This window comes from Tenrec ecaudatus, chromosome 7 (genome assembly GCF_050624435.1).
Source record: "Tenrec ecaudatus isolate mTenEca1 chromosome 7, mTenEca1.hap1, whole genome shotgun sequence".
Classification (NCBI taxonomy): domain Eukaryota; kingdom Metazoa; phylum Chordata; class Mammalia; order Afrosoricida; family Tenrecidae; genus Tenrec; species Tenrec ecaudatus.
The window spans coordinates 85,149,382-85,168,203 of NC_134536.1; the positions used below are offsets into that span (position 1 = coordinate 85,149,382).

General features: G+C 48.5%; 1 protein-coding gene across 3 annotated transcripts in view; it reads left to right on the forward strand.

Annotated features, from left to right (window-relative positions):
- LOC142452830 (gamma-aminobutyric acid receptor subunit rho-1) overlaps window positions 1-18,822 on the forward strand; it is a 41,545-nt gene that overhangs the window by 14,944 nt on the left and 7,779 nt on the right. For all 3 annotated transcript variants that reach the window (XM_075554024.1, XM_075554025.1, XM_075554023.1), the window contains 4 exons: window positions 838-905; window positions 3,709-3,932; window positions 12,082-12,164; window positions 14,893-15,033. In XM_075554024.1, coding sequence (XP_075410139.1) covers window positions 838-905; window positions 3,709-3,932; window positions 12,082-12,164; window positions 14,893-15,033 — 516 coding nt within the window. The remainder of the gene's footprint in view (window positions 1-837; window positions 906-3,708; window positions 3,933-12,081; window positions 12,165-14,892; window positions 15,034-18,822) is intronic.

The following is an 18,822-nucleotide window of genomic DNA, read 5'->3' on the forward strand; positions in this document are numbered from 1 at the left end:
GACAACACACTTGGGCTTCTTATGATGAAAGAGAGTGCAAACCAAACCCAAACTCATTGCTGTCTGGCTGATTCTGACTCTGAGGGACTCCGCAAAAGAGTGGAACTTCCCCATAGAGGCTGTACATCTGCATGGAAACAGATTGCCCCTCTTTCTCCTTCGAATCTTTCTGTGAACAGCAAGAGCTTTCACGCTCAGGCCACCAGAGCGCCTTAAAATACCCACTGCCCTGGAGCTGTTGACTTCTGGCTCATGGTGACCCTGTGGGACAGAGGCAAATTGCTTCCTATGGTTTCTGAGGCTCTAAATCTTTACCGAAGCAGATTGCTTCATCTTTGTCCTGTGGAGCTGCTGGTGGGTTTGAACCGCCAGGCTTCTGCTTAGTAACCCAACACTTAACCCAAGGCACCACCAGGGCTCCTCAGACTGTGCAAAATCCAACAAGAAACAAAGCAGGTGACCTCATGCTAAGGAGTCATTCAATTACTCCTTTGATCAGACCTGCCCTTTGACCAGACCTGCCCTTTGACCTTTGTCTTCACCATCCCTTTAGCTGAGCATGGATCCAAAGAAGGAGGCTACAGTTCATTCTCTTCATTTCAGAATCACCTGGCAATTCAGACAGCAACAACAATAAAATTTACCCTGCTGATTCCAGAGAATCCGATTGTGGTTCCAGCCTATTATTTGACTTCAGGTTTGACTTTAGGTTACCATGTGGCCACACTAACCCTTTCGATCTGGCATGATCCCTAGTTTGCGGGGAAACCCCCCTTTCTCTGCCCCAGTAAAAGCTTATGTCAAAAGAGTGGGTGCCCTTGCCATGTCTCCTTCCAGGCCCGGCCATCCCTGTGGGTGTGGATGTACAGGTGGAGAGCTTGGACAGCATCTCAGAAGTCGACATGGTAAATGTTTCTGTGGCCAGGCCTGTGGGGCCGGCAGGAGGCAGAGGGAGCGGGGTGCACACCGGGCCTGTCCTAGACTGGGTACTCTATACACCAAAGCTGCCTGTGTTCCACACCCCCTACCCAAACAACCCAACACAGTGCTGTCCAATTGATTCTGAGCCACAGTAACCCCGGAGAACAGAGTCAAACCTCTCCTTTACATTCCCAAGGCTGTCCGTCTTCGTGGGCGCGGACAACCTCATCTTTTTCCTAAGCAGTTGCAAGTGGGTTTGAATTGCCAACCCTTGTGGTTAGAAGCCTAACACTCAACCCACTGAGCCACTAAAGGTCCCTACAAGTCTCCTGGGAGGTGGGAATGCTCAAGCTCTCTCTCCTTTTTTTTCCCTTCCCAGTTTTATTAACATTTAGTTTCCATACCACACATCTCAATGGTTTAAATATATAAAACAGAATGGTGCAACCTTTTCTTGTCCTCATTTTCATTAGCTCCCCACCTCCCCCTAAGCCAGGAAACTATTTATCCAGTGACTGTCCCTATAGCTTTGCCTTTCCTGGATTTCACATAAAGAAAGAACAACATACTTGCCCCTGCCACAGGCCCCCCGGTTGTAATAGGAGGATCAAATGGCTGGACACAGCTGGCCCCTGTGAAGCCTGTGACCGGCTGTGGAAATGCAGATGTGAAACGGTGCCCCTGTTCCCTCTGCTCACTGGGGTTAGGCAAAAACTGGAATGTGTTGCTACTCCTTGACTTTAGTGCCTTATTTTAATTGGGGCTCTCCAAGAAGCAGACCTGAGACAAGCATTCAAACACAGTCGATCCTGGGAAACCCCAGAAGGGAAGGAAGCAACAAGGTATGGGATCAACCTTGTTAAAGCATTCGGGCTTCAGTGGTAAAATTCTCACCTTCCATCCGGAAGACCCGAGTTTGACCCCAACCAAGGCGCCTCCCTCGCAGCCACCATCTGTCTGCCAGGGGAAGCTTGCTCAAGCTGCTGTGACACTGACCAGGTGTCAGGGTCAGCTCCGGATGAAGATGGTCCCTGAGGAAGGGCCTGGGGACGGACTAGGGTAAGTAAGAAAGCATTGGGGCTAGGGTTTCCTTTCATACCTGCACGGGTTCGTCAGACACAGGAGGAGTTTACATGTGCCTCCACACTCAGTAGATGGCTGCAGACAAGCTCTCGAAGTCTTAGGCCTCTTGGAGTTCCTTCAGAAAAGAAGAGCCAATCAACACAGTAGCTCTCAGCAAATCTGCAGGCAGAGAGGTCAGCTCGGAGTCCAAAGGGGTAGTCTTGGTGTATTTTCCTGAAAACAGAGAGCCCTCTTGGAGGTTTATCACGGAGAAGTTTTAGGAACGTTGAGAACTGCAGTGGCGAGGAAAAGGCCCGGAAAGGCATTTTCCATCAGGACAAGGCCCCTGCTCCGTCTTCCAAGGCAGCAAGAGCTGACCTACTAGGGTCCACTGGGTCTTGTACGTCAGTCTTTCACTCCGAAACTCAAAGGACATTTCAGAGGAACACATTTTTAATCCCTCAAGGATACACAAACTGCCTTTTTGATGTGGCATCAATCAAAATGCGTGGGATGGGTCAGACAGATGGACACGTGCCCTTCCTATTGCGCTGGATGGAGACTATGTAGTAAGATAATATTGATATTGGGACCAGCCCTTATCTGCAATTGAGAAAACTAGAGGCGTCAGAGTCCAGAGTTTTATTAGAGGCAGGCTTAAATACTTTCTCTGCACGAAACCTGTAACGCATGTCAGGTTTACACAGAAGAACCGTTTAAGAATATTCTTTGTAGATTCCGAATCTACAAAGCAGCATTAACCCTTCAGCTGAGTTTTTCATAGATGAGAGGGGAGGATGAGGTTGGGCACATGAAGTAACTGATAAGTTTGCAGGTGGCTGCTTTCTGCAGCTTTGGCAGGGAGCAGGAGGCCAAGTGTCTGTTTTATCTCAAGCAGAGAGACAGACCAGCAGCTGGGTCTATCGGCTCCTACGGTAGAGCTGTCAGCTTCCTTCCACCACCTTGAGCCTTGAAAGGGGATGGTTCTGTCCCGTTAGCCTAAGGAAAAAACAGCTTTTCCCCACAGGATGTCAAGAAACAATAGCTTCACATGTTGAGGTGTCACATGAAGGTTTCTCAGGTTTCTGTTTTGCCTTGTCTTCTTACTTCTGAAAACCAGCCATCAAACACCATGCAGCTGGCAGGGGCCTTAGCCCCTGGTCCCTTGGTCGTGGGACCAAGCAGCACCTTGTTCGTGGTGTCTAAGTCACCAGGAGTCAGAGGCTGGCCTGATAGCAGCTAATGACCTCAATGGGTTCCTCGTGTGCAACCCTGCCCTCCTGGGATCATCCCGCTGACCGTCCACCGAGAACACGCCTCATGGTTGCCCCAAATGAGGGCCTGGGAGCTGGGGTATTTATTGGGCACCCCGTCTTAGGCTACGAGCTGCTTCCGGAAGCCTTCCTTCTCTGGCACTCCTGCTAGTCTGTGTGGGGCCTGCCAGGAGTCATCTTCTCAGGGCAGAGGTCCATGTCCGAGTCCCCAGTGCTGTGATGGGCAACAACTTCCTCCCCGGCAGTGTTCTTGTCCTCCCAAGAAGCCACTACCCTCTCCCACAAGAGAGGAGGCAAGACCCTCTGGAGGAGGCTCGCTTGATTCGGCTCCAACCCCTGACAGGTGGCAGGCTCCACAGGGAGGGCACCGTGTCTGGGAACCCCAGTGGGCGGGGGTGGGGGCGGGGGTGTTGTCTGTCTGTGACTTCCCTTCTCGGCCCTCCCCCGGCAGGACTTCACCATGACCCTGTACTTGAGGCACTACTGGAAGGACGAGAGGCTGGCCTTCCCCAGCACCAGCAACCTCAGCAGGACGTTCGACGGGCGGCTGATAAAGAAGATCTGGGTCCCCGACATGTTCTTCGTGCACTCCAAGCGCTCCTTCATCCACGACACCACCACGGACAACGTCATGCTGCGTGTGCAGCCCGATGGGACGGTGCTCTACAGCCTCAGGTCAGGACCCCGCCCCCACCCCTCGCCCTCCTGTCCCGTCACACCCAGGGCCTGGGAAGAAGCAAATCACTGGGTTCACATCAGCACCTGGACTTTGGGGCTGCGACTCGCAATGCATCTAACTTTCCTGTGCCTGCGATCTTCTCCGAGGACAACGAACTACACGGGAAGGGAAATGTGAAAGGCTATGCGATCTTGAAAATATATGTGGGGCCATTTCTCAAGAAGACCTAGTGGTTAAAGACTTTACCACTAACCAGAAGGTTGACTGTGGAAACCCCCAGCCAGTCCACGGGAGCCAGGAAGTTAGTTCATGAAGACTGCCGCCTGGGAAACCATCTGGGGCGGTCCTACGCTGTCCTGCAGTGTCACCGTGAGTAGGAACAACGCAACAGTAGTGGGGTCTTTGTTGGGTGGTTTCAGTTTTGGATGTCTATCCTTTTAGGTTAGGAGGCCTGGGCAGTGCTGAGCTGCCCTCTAGGGTCGCTATGAGTCGAGTCAGCTCAATGGCAGGGAGTTGGTTCTCTGTGTGTGTGTTTAATACTATAGGTTATATTTCAGTTTTTAAAAGTTCACTTTACTTCTCACGCTTGATTTGCAAAATATACTTTGAAATCTGGAAACACCTCTTGAATCCATTTAATCACGTGGGAGAATTGTGTAATGTTTTCTCAGCCAACGAAAGGGCCGGACACATTGTCATCATTGACATAAATCACACACTTTGACAACACGGGAAGCGGGAGGCATGCTTTGATGAAAAAGCTTCGTCTCTCTAAGAGGCGTCAGGGAACTAGATTACACAGTCTTCAAAAACATGCCTTCTCGAGATGGATTGCCATTTTGGGAGTCCTTTTAGTTCTCCTCCTCATCCTCACTGCCATCAAGCCCTTCACCGTGACCCTATTGGACAGGGTGGAAATGGCCCTGTGGGTTTCCAAGATTCTAAGGCTTTACAGGACTAGAAAGTCTCCCCTTTCACCCAAGGAGTGACTGGCGGTTCCAAACTGACGACCTTGCAGATCGCAGCCCATCTATGTAACCACTATGCTACCATTTGAACTTGACTGCTAGCCGAAAGGTTGGCAGTTCAAACTCACCCAGTCATTCCATGGAAGAAAGGCCGTGTGGTCTGTTTCCATGAAGATTCCAGCCAAGAAAAGCAGATGGAGCAGTTATAAGGCTTGACTTTGGGTTTGGAGTCTGTGAAAGACATGTTTTCCACTCCCTTCTCACCTCAGTGCTCTGCCTGAGAAACTGTTAATTTAAACTGAAACACAAGCATGTCCTGTTGAAGTTGGCTGCCCCGCCACCTTTGGAAATCGAGGGTGCACCCCGTCCCAAGGAGGGGCTGTGGACTGAGCCCCAGGCTTTCCCAGGGAAGGGACTCGGCTGTTAGCTGGGGCGTGCTCCTCCGGTGCTGTGTTGATAGTGCAGTTCTGCTTCTCAGGCTTTGTTTGGGCTCACACATCATCAGTGACTGGAAAGAGAACACGCACAGCCGTGTGTGAGTAGGAGATGCCTAGCTGGTTGCCCAGGATAGCTAGAGTCCCTCGACACCTCTGGGAAGACGGAAGCTGAGTTTCTGCTCCAGGTCCCCCAGTCTCGTGATTAGTGATCCTTCCATACTCATCCTGGCTTGGAGCTTTTGCAATTAATTTCCAGATTCAGGGTGGGCCTAGGGGATTTCCACCGCCGCTTGAAATGCCTCCTTCTGCAGGATGTGCCTAGAGAGGTCAGAGACACACAGTCCCTGAAGTCCCTCCTTTGGAGGCAGGTTGTCAAGACATCACCTGGCTTCAAAGCCACCAATGAAACACAGCAGCAGCAGCACCACCGCCAGGCCTAGAGAGAAATAAAGCCTGGGACCCACGGCTGATTCAAAGGATAGAGAGCAGATGAATTATAAATAAAATAATGTAATACTCCTTATTATAAATCCCATACACATATAGCTCCAGAGTGATGTTCTATTTCTTGTAAAATCCACTCTGTTTTTTTCTTTTTTAGTTCAAGGATCTTTTGTTGGCCCACTCTGTTTTTATAATTCTATTGTCAAGAAGAAGTTTATGAAGACAGACTATGACTAATTGTTTTTAAACATGTGTTTCCTTACAAAACTGACAGGCAAGGGTAGGTATGACATGCGTTGATTGATGTGCTCATTTATGCTAATGTGTTGAGATGAACATGAGTCATAAGGAAAACACGCAGATATGAGCAACTTCCCTGCCAAATTGGGTAAAAGCTTTCGAATACTGGAAGGATATTTTCTCCATATTTGTACTATTCATAATGCAATGGTCCTAGGGGTAAAAAGTATAAGTTTAGTCTGCTTTCTTAAGTCAAGAGAATGAACAAAGCAGCAAATCAAGTCCTGGATTGCACCGTTTGCCGATTTCTGTCGGGTAAATACTGTCGTCAGAGCTGGCTGCAGGCTACCGGGGCTCCAGAGACCACCATACAGCGGGTCCACTTACGCACTCACCAGCTGCAAAGAATCCCAAGAGAACAATCGTAGTCAAAGCAGTGAAACACATTAGGAAGTGGTACATTTAGCGTGGCATTACTTTTGTCTTGGAATATCACTTGTTAGTATGAGTTTACATAATTTTATTTAAAAACCAGCTCGTCAAATTCTGAAAAGATCACTGTCAGCTCTGAGGAGCAGCAGTCTCCCCCAGCACATGGTTGGGTGTGGCCACAGGAAGTAGGACCACAGGTGGCCACAGGTAGAAGAAACCACCCTGTCAGTAGTGAGCTTCACCTACCAGGGCGCCCTTCATCCTTGGGCCTGAAAGCAGAAGACTTAATCTTTCATTGCAAGTAAAATCATGGGTTTGCTAACTTTTGGGGGGTTTTTTGTTCTTTTTTTGGGGGAAAGGGGGTTCTTCTTCTTTTTAATCATTTTATTAGGGGCTCATTCAACTCTTATCGCAGTTCATACATACATTAATTGTGTAAAGCATATTCGTACATTCATTGCCCTCATCATTCTCAAAGCATTTGCTCTCCACCTAAGCCCCTGGTATCAGGTCCTCATTTTGCCCCGCCCTCCTTGCTCCCCGCTCCCTCATGAACCCTTGATAATTTATAAATTATTGTTTTGTCATACCTTTCCCTGTGTGACATCTCCCTTCACCCACTTTTCTGTTGTCCGTCCCCCATGGAGGAGGTTATATGTAGATCCTTGTAATCGGTTCCCCCTTATCCAACCCACCCTCCCTCCACCCTCCCAGTATTGCCATTCACACCCCTGGTCCTGAAGATATCATCTGTCCTGGATTCCCTGTGTTTCCAGTTCCTATGGCACAGTCCCTGTGCCAGTGTACATCCTCTGGTCTAGCCATATTTTTAAGGTAGAATTGGGATCATGATAGTGAATGGAGAGGAAGGACTTAGGAACTAGAGGAAAGTTGTATGTTTCATCATTGCTAAATTGCACCCTGACTGGCTCGTCTCCTCCCCGAGACCCTTCTGTAAGGGGATGTCCAGTGGCTTAAAAATGGGCTTTGGGTCTCCACTCCGTACTCCCCACCTCATTCACTATGATATGATTTTTTGTTCTGATGATGCCTGATACCTGATTGTAGTATGACTTGGGTTGCCAGCCCCCCACCACTAATCACAGGTTCAGTAAGCACATTGTACAGTTTATATAAGTATATATATAATATTAAAGTCATCGAGAGCATGAGAGGTAAAGGAGAGATTGGAATAATGGAGTCAGACACAATTCATAGTAGACACAATTCATCGTAGCATGCTCACCTCAGCCCCGTTTGATGGTCCTCGTGGGGGGAGCCCGGCCATGAAAGCAGGAGAGAGCCTTAGGAGCGAGAGCAGGAGAACCTCCTCTTTATTGCTAACCAAGGGTTATATCTCATTAGAAGGACATGATTACAGGACCACAAGTCACAGGAGGGGCAGTACAATAGGCACACACATCGTAGGAAGGGGATGTATGATAGGCACAAGCATGACAGGAAGGGGATGAGCTAGGAGTGTGCCCATAGGAATGGGAAGGTCTAGGGGTGTACATGTGACAAGATGGGTGGACCCTAGATTCATGATGGGGGCCTAACCTTGGTCATCCTAGGGCGGGCTTGACCTCTCTGGTGTCTCCTACAAGGAAACAGACAACTACTATCCTTATCGAAAGGGAGTGGGCCCTATTTGTTGTGTCTGCTTGGTCTAGATGGCTGATAACTCTTAGGGAGAATAACCCTGACCTACTTCTGATGACTTCCAAGTGTATAGTCATTCGCAAGCAGCTAAGTTTGGCACATATTTGGGGGAGACAACTTGGGAGAAATCCTTCTGTTTCCCACACCTGATCTCTTCGACACCTCGTGATAGCACAGGCTGGTGTGCTTCTTCCATGTGGGCTTTGTTGCTTCTGAGCTAGATGGCCGCTTGTTGACCTTCAAGGCTTTAAGACCCCAGACGCTATATCTTTTGATAGCCAGGCACCATCAGCTTTCTTCGCCACATTTGCTTATGCACCCATTTGTCTTCAGTGATCGTATCAGGGAGGTGGGCATACAATGATATGATTTTTTTGTTCATTGATGCCTGATAACTGATCCCTTCGGCACCTCGGCACCTTGTGATCACACAGGCTGGTGTGCTTCTTCCATGTGGGCTTTGTTGCTTCTGAGCTAGATGGCCACTTGTTTACCTTAAAGCTTTTAAGACCCCAGATGCTATATCTTTTGATAGCACCATCAGCTTTCTTCACCACATTTGCTTATTCACCTGCTTTGTCGTTAGCAGTTGTGTTGGGAAAGTGAGCATCATAGACTGCCAATTTAATAGAAGAAAGCATTCTTGCATTGAGGGAGTACTTAAGTGGAGGCCCAATGTCCTTCTGCTACCTTAATATTAAACCTATAAATATAGGCACATAGATCTATTTCCCCATCATTTATAAATATATTTTCATATGTACATGCCTTTATTTAGACCTCTATAAATGCCCATTGCCTCCTAGCTCTTTCCTCTAGTTCCTTTGACTTTCCTATTGTCCCGCTATCAGGCTCAGTCTTCATTTGGGTTTCAATAATTCCTTTCAGTTACACTACCATTGATCATGCCCTACCAGGCCTCCTATACCCTCCTCACCACTGATTTGGATCACTTGTTGTTCCCTTGTCCCTGGGTTTGTTAACACCAATAACTTTCCCCCCACCTGCCCCTGGATTTGCTTAACTTTAAATGAAAGATTTTCTTGTTCTAAAGCAACCCAGGTTACTGAGGATGAGTACCCTTAGCTTGATTTAGGAGGGTAAACATGGGGCAGCTAGACATTGACAACTCCATTAGTGTTTAAAATACATCTTACTTGTGTTAGTCTGGGTGGACTAGAAAAAGAAATCCAGGGAGACTCAAGTATATAAGAAAAAGGCTTCTATACAAGAGCAATTGAATATTGAGAAAACATCCCAGCTCAGTCCAGATCAAGTCTATATGCCCAATATTAGCCCACATGTCCAATAGTAATCTATAAATTCCTCCTCAGACTTATGCAACACATGCAATGACACTGAATGCGTGAAGATCACAGGCCAGTGGGTGGAAAGTCTTGTGGATCCAGTGGTGGTAGAGACGTCTCAGCACTCGCAATGGTCTCCACCTGGTTCCTTCAGCTCCAGGCAGGGCTCTAGCATAGCTCCATGTGTCTTATCTGAAATCAAGTCTCACAGGGAGTGAATGTGTGTCTGACCTCCAATGAGCTATTTATCTCCTTAGTGCCTCCAAATGAGGTCAGCAAGCTGCAGTCCGAAAGACAGGCTAGACTCCACCCCTTACCTCTTCAGTCTCAAATTGACAACAGATTATGTAACTACCACAGTACTGTACTGTCCTGCCACCCAATTTGTTCACTCATTGATTCAGCAAATTTGTATGAAGTCTTGTGGGTGCCAGAGTGGTCCCCAGAGTTGTGCAAGTGAAAGCCCTGTCAGGTCCTGTCTTGAGTCCTGGGAACATGGGAACATAAACCCAAATGATGGCAGATCATGCGCTGAGAATTTCACACTAGTGGAGGATTGAACTGGCTGCGTATAATGTCAATGAAGGTGTACGCCCTGAGCAGCAGATGGACGGACAGGTGACACGCTGATGAAACTGAAGTTTGCAGACACGATAAAACTGAAAGCCCAATGAGATGCAGCTGTTGAATGCCATCAGGCTGGCTCCGACCACATCAGGACGATGCACAACAGAACAAAACACTGCCTAGTCCTGTGCCATCTTCACAATTGTCATTATGCGTGGGCCCATCATGTGGCCACAATGAGATGCCTCAACACACTGACCCAGCTGCTGTCTGACTGACTCGGGCACACGGTGGCACATGTATGTCTGAGTAGAAATCAGGAAATGGTTGATTTCTCCAAAATAGATCGCCAGGCCTTTCTCTCCAAAAGGCGTACTTGAACTTCCAACCTTCTGGCCAGCAGCTGAGTGCATTCACCATGGGCACCACTCAGTGACTTCTCCATCACCCTACATGGACTTAACTAAGGAAATGTTCAAAAATACGTTCCACTGCTCTTGAATGCCTAGGCAACTTCAAGATGGGAGAGTTTTTGATCGTGGGAGGAAGACAAGGATTGGGAGATTTTGAGGGGGAGGACGTTTGGCCATACCATGAACTCAAGCCCTACAGGATGGGAATGGGCACAGGAGTTACCCCTGGACCCAAGCCTTTCACTGGGGCCCCTGGGAGTGTGTGTGTGTGTGTGTGTGTGTGTGTGTGTGTGTTGATGATGATGATGCTGTTGATGTCTGTGACTGAAATAACCTGTTCTTATCCCAACTAATACAAAGAGAAGAGGTTTCCAGTCCTTTGTTTCACAGCAAAATTCTTGCTACATTTGGTGTTTGACGTTGCAGATCTCCAAACTTAACTCCACGGTGCTTGCTTGCTGGCAGTTAGGCTTGGTTATGCAGGTGATGTGCCTGAGATAGGGAAGCCCATTCATCAGATGCCTATGCCAGCTGCCAGCCAGATAGCCCCGGAGACCTTTCAGGCACACTTCTTATGCTGGCCCCTCTCCAGCTCCCGTGTCTGGCAGGACTTCCGGGGGAGAGCCCCTCAGCACCAATCTCTGCAGGTGACTGCCCTTCCCCATCACGGAAGTAGGTAAAGGAAAGCAACTATCTTGGAGAATTCACATCTACTTAAATTAAACACGATTTTTTCCCTTTAGACAGTGAATTATCCAAGTGATTTACATAGCAAATTTTCTGGGGTTGGAGGAAAACCAGCAACTAGGAGAAGTAATACCAGCCACCAGTCTAATCCTGTCCTGCCTTGAGCCTCACCCTGGCCTGAAGAGCCGTCTTCCAGGAGCAAGGATCTATCTTTATGGATGCTTTGATGAGGCGACCTATTTTCCTGTGTCACACTGAAACAAATCATGGAGTGCTGGCAAGTTCTTGCACGTTACTTCAGCAAAGCCTTCCCGGTTCCCCGACCCAGGTCTCCGTGGACTCCTCACTAACTGCACCTGTGCCCCTCATAATTAGCACTGTCGATGTGAAAAAACAAAACCAAAACACCGATCATGTAAAACAGTGCTGAATTTGGTAACTGCCCTAAGAGCCTCATAAATGTCATCTCTGAAACATTACACCCAAATTATTGCTGAACTCAAAAGGAACAGACACTTATCCAAAACAGGAGAACAATATATGCCCCTGTGGTATCCTGTGAGGTGGGTGGCTTGAGCCTGCCTTGGAAGCTAGCCTGGGCTCTGCTACCATTGTGTTGCTGCCAAGAGACCCCGACGGGCTGTTCTACGTGGCAGGTTGGCATGAGTCCCCATCGACGCTATCGCATCCACCAACATGTTGATCCAGCCCATTGCTTCTTTAAAAGGCTCGAGGTTGAGAAGAGTGAGCAGAAATAGTGCTCACCTCATACTGATATTTATGGGCTACCTTAAATATACAAGACTACTCCAATCAATGAGTCTCTTAGAAGCTATTTATCTAAATCCTGACACCTTGCACGGAGATTGCAAGAAAGAGGCAGGTACTTCTACCGGATGGAAGAAGAGGTCTTTTTCTACTTGCCCTATGATTTAGCACTTGCATTCACAGGTTCTGAAAGCGTGGGCTTTGTATCTTCTGTTTCTAGGGTGACCGTGACGGCCATGTGCAACATGGACTTCAGCCGGTTTCCCCTGGACACCCAAACGTGCTCACTGGAGATCGAGAGCTGTGAGTAGACCTGTGTCCAAACAACAGCACAAGGCTCACAAACAACTCCGCCTCTGGCAGGACGAGCCCGTCCTCTGCACTCTTCCCTCCACGTTTGAAAGTGCTTTCTTAGGGGAGAGCTAAGTCCAAGATTTGACTATCTACCTCCCAAACTCAGCCAATGAAAACCCAAGAGATCCCCAAAGAACATGGTCTGATCGGGTGAGGGGTGCCCAGGGACCGGGGCTGACAACAGCAAGGGGGTAAATTTTACAAGCCGGGCATTTGGAGCTGAAAGCTTTTATCCCCGTTTCATGCCCTGTGGCAGTGGTTGTCATATGTGTTCATGGAACCTGGAGTTTCCCGGGGTGACTGCTTAGGGCTGGGGAAGAGGAAGGCTCAGCAAATGGGGTCTCCTGCCAGGCCCGCTTCCATCCAGGCCCGCTTCCATCCAGGCCCGCTTCCATCCAGGCTGCAGCCTGGATGCATGTAGATGCTCGGGTTTTCCAGCTGTTTTAGTGATCTTCTGAGTAAAATTTCCTCTGAGGAAAGAATTTCTGGGCAAAAAGAAGTTTGGAGACAGTGGTCACGAGGGGCGGGCTAACCTATCATACTGCACGCTAAAGATGGATGTGCTTACTAATCCGGAGCACACCTTCCACCTGCTGTCCGAGAGGGTAAACTGTGCACGACAGATGAGTAAGCAAGCACCCGTAATCTCGTGGGTACTCATGGACCGGGATATCCGTCCCTGGGGAACTGCCACGAGGAAGCCACGTGGCGGCTGGGCCGCTCCGGTTCGGTCCAGGTCTGTCCCGTGCAAATCCTGGAAGAGCTCAAAACCAGCCCCGGGAAGAGCCAGCTGAGGCAACGTCAAAGACTAGCCCCTCATGTCCCTCGTTCTCGACATGCACGCCTACCCGCTCTGTTTCCTCAGTCCCAATGCTACCTCGGACAGATGGAGAGGCTGCTATCCTGCAGCTCATGCGCTCTTCCCAGGCCTGCACACATCCAGGGACACTTTCCGGGGGGGTCGGAGTTCTCGTGGGGAACTCTTTGGCCCAGAGCACCTGTGTAAGCCAGCCCGGGCATGTGGTGGCGGGTCACTGGGTGTCCCCCTTCCAACAGGCCCCACATTGATCAGGGTCCAAACGGACCCTCTGCAGGGGAAAGCGTGTGAAATCACCCAGCATCCAGGGCATGGCTGCTCACTACACATGGCTTTACCTCTGCTTTTCAATGATTTCCCATGAAACCCCTTCGAGAAGCTTATTGTTCTCCTCATTATACAAAGGAGGAGCATTCGCCTCACGCAGAGCACACAGTTTGCCTGGATACAGGGAGCTCAGAAGTGGCAGAGCCAGATGGAAATAAAGACTAACTTCATTGGCTCCAAACCCTGGTTTTCCTTAACACCCCCAGGCAGCTTCTGCCTCCATCCGTAAGGCCGGGTTTCCCCAGTCGTGGCAGCCAGCCTTCCTCCAGAGAGACTGGCTTCTGTGACTGTGGGGGCCGCCTACGGAACTCTGAGCCGCAAAGGCAGGGTGTCAGGAAAGGTGGCTGTAAACTCTTAAGCCTGAGCTGTACACGATAGTCCACAGGGCGAATATCTTTTTCCTCAAGGAAATTCCAGTGCTGTTTTCTTAAGGCCTCTCACCTGGTTGGATCGGACCCACCCAGGATGATCTCCTTTAAGGTCAACTGCTTATAGATATTAAGGATGTCTAAAATGACCGTCCTAACCACGCCTAAATTAGTGGTTCATTGAGCTGAACAGAATCAGCTCGACAGCAACAGGTTTGTAGCCCAGCCACCTTGACACATAAATCGATCACACCTGTCACGGACCAGGCGAGCACAACCACCTGATTGGCATCCATGAATCCCAACCCATGAGGAGCTCAGGTGCGTGTGAGAACTGCTCCCTGGGTTGTCAATGGCATCATCTCAGACTGCCAGGCCTTTTTTCTGTGGCCCCCTCGGTAGATTTGAACTATCAACCTCTCTGTTGTAGCCAAGTGATGAACTGTATGAATTACCAAAAGGGCCTAAAGTCTAATTTAGTGACTGAGAGGCCTGGGAAGAGCTATCGATACAAGAGCAGAACAGACCGGTCACTCTGTTGGGTAGCCTCTTCGTTCTGCCCAAAGGGTATGTAGGTGTGTTGGACAGGAGTGGGAAGTGCACACACAGACAGGTTTGTACTCACCTCAGGAGGGTAGGTTTGGGAAAAATTGGTAGCTCCAGAGACGGTGAGTCTACTGGGGGAATCACCTCCCTTGTACTCTTAGTAGGAACAACAGGAACCAGAAAAAACACTTGCCCCGCCTCCCTTTCTTGCTAGAATGCAGCACTCATGAGCGGAGAGGACTCATAGGTAGTCAACAAGAATGAGGGGCATTAAACCTGGAACAAAGAAAGGAAAGGACTGAATCGCCTCTGGCTTATAAAGGGCCAATGTCCTATAGATGGCCGGCATCTCGGCATCTCGCCATTGCTGACCCAGTTGTCTTTGGTTTAATCCTCTAAATGGCAGGCTCCGTTGTACGGTGATCCTTTTTTGCAGCAAGTATGCGCATTTAGGCTTTAGTGTCTTTTGGAAGGGGGAGCCATCTTCCTGGGTTTTGTTTTGCTGTGCTTAGGCTGTGGTTTGTTCCTCCCGTTTCATCTCACTGTGATCCTGGCAGTCCACTTCAGCGATCAGGACCTTCTCACAGCCCCCGCCTGCTGGGCTCCCTCCTCTTTTCAGATGCCTACACTGAAGACGATCTCATGCTGTACTGGAAAAAAGGCAATGATTCCTTAAAGACCGACGAGCGGATCTCTCTCTCGCAGTTCCTCATTCAGGAATTCCACACCACCACCAAACTGGCCTTCTACAGCAGCACAGGTGCATGTGAGGTGGGGGCTGAGAGGCTGGGGCCATAGGAAACCTGTGAATTGATCAAATGGCCACAGTCCTTTCCCATCTTGTTACCCCAAATATTGGGTCCCCGTCCTTGAGGGATGAGCCTAACCACTCCAAGTGGAACAGAGAAAGAGAAGTCATTTCTTACTTCAGAGGCTAGTCAATAGAGCATCCTACAGAACCAAGCTGCTCAGCAGGGGTTTGAATTAGCCTGATTTCCAAGGGATTTGGGTACTAATTTCTTCTAACGTTAACCGCCTGTTACAGATAGGTGAACTATTCACAAGATAAATGACAGTCTACATAAAGCCATAAAACGCAGTCAGTACCAACAGAAAAGTGGGTGAAGAGAGACAGCGATTGGTGTAAGACATGAAAAAAATAATAACTTATAAATTATCAAAGGTTCATGGAGGGGGGAATGAGCTGATAGTAAGGGCTCAAGTAGAAAGAAAATGCTTTGAAAATAATGATGGCAGCATATGCACCAATGTGCTTGACATGGATTGATGGATGGGGATAAGAACTCTTACACTGCTCTCATTGCTGGTCCTGAGGCGTTTATCTGTCCTGATTCTGTGTGTTGAGAGCTCTCATCTGTGCCAGTGTACATGTGCTGGTCTGGCCAGAGTTGTAAGATAGAACTGGGGTCATGATAGTGGGGGGAAGGAGACATCAAAGAACTAGAGCAGTGGTTCTCAACTTTCCTAATGTCGCGACCCTTTAATATAGTTCCTCATGTGTGGTGACCCCCCCAACTATGAAACTATTTTCATTGTTATTTGATAACTGAAATTTTGCTACTGTTATGAATTGGGTGACCCCTATGAAAGGGTCGTTTGACCCCAATGGGGTTGCGACCCACAGGTTGAGAACCACTGAATCAGAGGAATGTTGTGTGTTTCTTCGGTACTATGCTGCACCCTGGCTGGCTCATCCCTTCCTTGTGACCCTTCTGTGAGGGGATGTCCAATTGTCTACAGATGGGCTTTGGGTTTCCATTCTGAACTCCCTCATTTGCATCAAAATGGTTGTTTGTTTTGGGTTTTCTGATGCCTGATACCTGATCCTGTCAGCACCACATGATCACACAGGCTGGTATGCTTCTTCCATGTGGACTTTGTTGCTCCAAGCATTTAAGACCCCAGACACTGTTTCTTGTAAAAGCCGGAAGCTTTCTTCACCAAATTAGCTTATGCACCCATTTTGTCTTCAGCGATCATGTTGAGGTGAGCAACACAGAATGTCAGGTTATTAGAACAAAGGGTTCTTGCAATGAGTGAGGACTTGAGTAGAGGCCCAATATCTGTCTGCTACCTTAATAACTTACCTATAAATTTATGTACATAGACCTATAGCCCTTATATATTGATATATTTACATATGTACATGCCTGTTTATACCTGTATAAATCTTTTTTTCTGTATAAATCTTTTGCCTCCTAGTTTTTTCCTCTATTTCCTTTTACTTTCCTCCTGCCGCACTGTCATATTCAACCTTCATTCAGCTCTCTGTACTTCCTCTCAGCTACATTGCACTTGATCTAACCCAACCAAGTATTCTATGTCAATTTTAGATCTCTTGTTTTCCCTTGTCCCCGGGTTTGTTGGCTCCCTCCTCCTTTTCCCCCACCACCTCCTCTCCCCTGTCCCCCTGGAACTGTTGGTCCCGTTGTTTTCTACTCGGGATCGTTTATTCTGCCTATCTTATATGGATAGACATGGGAAAAAGAAAAAGGGGAAAAAAGGCACTATCTGTTGACCCTTATGAATGTTTCCCATCAGGTCTGATGTAGTACCGAGCCCTGTCCCCCAGTCTGAAGTCTTTTTTGGGATTTCTTGGAGACTTTGTTGCTTTGCTCCCCTTGCTGCTCTGGTGCACCAGCGAAAAGCAAGCCTCAGGGCAGTGTTACCCAAAAAGGCCAAAGGAGCAATGGGAGGCGGAGGTGGTGGCGGGGAGCTTCTGATGTGTGGTGGTCAGGAAGAGGTAGAGATGCAGAGTGACCATCAGGACCAGGGAGAGCAGTCAGGATAGGAAGGGGGGCCCAAATGAAACCCCCCAGAAGAAGGAATGTGAAAGACTTAAATTGCAAAATTTGCAGGAAATACTGGGACGAAGAGAGTAAAGGGAATTATGAAAGGAAAAAAGTGAGAGAGGGAGAGCAACGGCCCATCGATTCAGGCCACAGAGTCCAGATGGACCATCCCAAGGGCTCAATGGAAAGTGCATGTCTAGAAAAGAACGATGGAATTTATGTAGGAATATGTCGGATCCAATTGATGTATGGATTGTAACAAGAGTTGTAAGAGTCCCCAATAATATGAAAAAAAAAACCAATATGGAAAAAAAAAGGCTGGCCTCTGCTAAAACCGGAAACACACTTGAATGGACCACACTGTGGGGCATCCGAGATCCTGGTCACAAGCCAGCCGCAGGGGTGGGTATGTGATTGCATTTTGAATCTCGTTGGCCAGACTAGAGCCCCCACCCTTTACCTTCAGGTGCCCGGCTGAACCAGCAGAGAGGAAATGTGCAAGAGACCATGAAGGGTCTCCAAAGTCCTCAATCTTCTCTGAAGGAGGGGGATGGGGTGGGGGGAGAGGAAATCAAGCTCAACTCATCCTGCTTAGAATTGTGCAGGAGTCTCAGGCCGCCAGGGGGTTGTGCCATCCTGTCTCCAGGTTAACGTCTCACCCCGCAGGCTTCACGTACGTCCCTTTACTGCTTCCGACGGAACCTGGCCAAGACCGTGACCATGGAAAAGAAAAACCGCACGGAATCACCTTGATCTACCTCAGCTGGTCTTGCCGATATCCTCGACTTCTCCTGCCATACAAGCAACGAGGCTCTAGCAAAAGCCGTCAGCTGTTTCACCAAGTAAACAAACTGAAAAAAAACTGATTACGCTTAAGCATGGTAGAGTCCAATCGAAATGGCTGCAGTGTTGCTCACGCGTCTAATTCACAACGCACACCCTGGATATGAAACAAATGTCAGAATCTTCGAGAAAGCCTAGAAAGTGAAGGTGATTTTTTCTGTTTTTTTAATTGGGGTGAAAAAATATATCACAACACATTTGGCTGGACAGTGTGCTATGTACAACTCAGTGGCACGGATGGTATTCATCACACCGGGCAGCCATTGGAGAGAGAGAAAGAGCAGAGCAGCCAGGCAGAAGCAAGAAGAACCAAGGAAGAGAGATGCCATGCACACGAACATCACCAGTCAAGGGACAGAGGCTGAGGAGAGCTAACAAAGAGAGAAGCCTTCCTCTAGACGACAGCTTCTTTCTAGTCTCCTAATGATCCTTGTTGGACTAGTGGTTACATATTGGGCTCCTAACCACAAGATCAGCAGTTCAAAACCACCAGCTACTCCTAGAGAGAAAGATGAGACTTTCTACTTCAGTGATGCCTAACAGTCTTAGAAATACATAGGTACAGTTATGCCCTATCCTATGGGGTCGCTGTGTATCGTGTTCAACTCAATGGCAGTGAGTTTTTTAATTATATGCCTCCTAAACTGAGAGAACATAAATTTGGTTGTGAAAAGCACTCATTGGTGGTATTTCTTTTATAGCAGAACTGGACAACGAAGACTCCAGTCTCAAATTGCCTCCAGCAAGCTTCTCTGGTTTGCTCCATTCTCCATCTTGCTGTAAGCCTGCCCACAGGCCGCTCCTGACAGCCCAAGTCTCGGTGCAGGAGCCGCTGGTCATTTCTGGAAGGCCGGGCTGTTGCCGTGTGGACTAAGGCTTTGGACTGGCTTGGT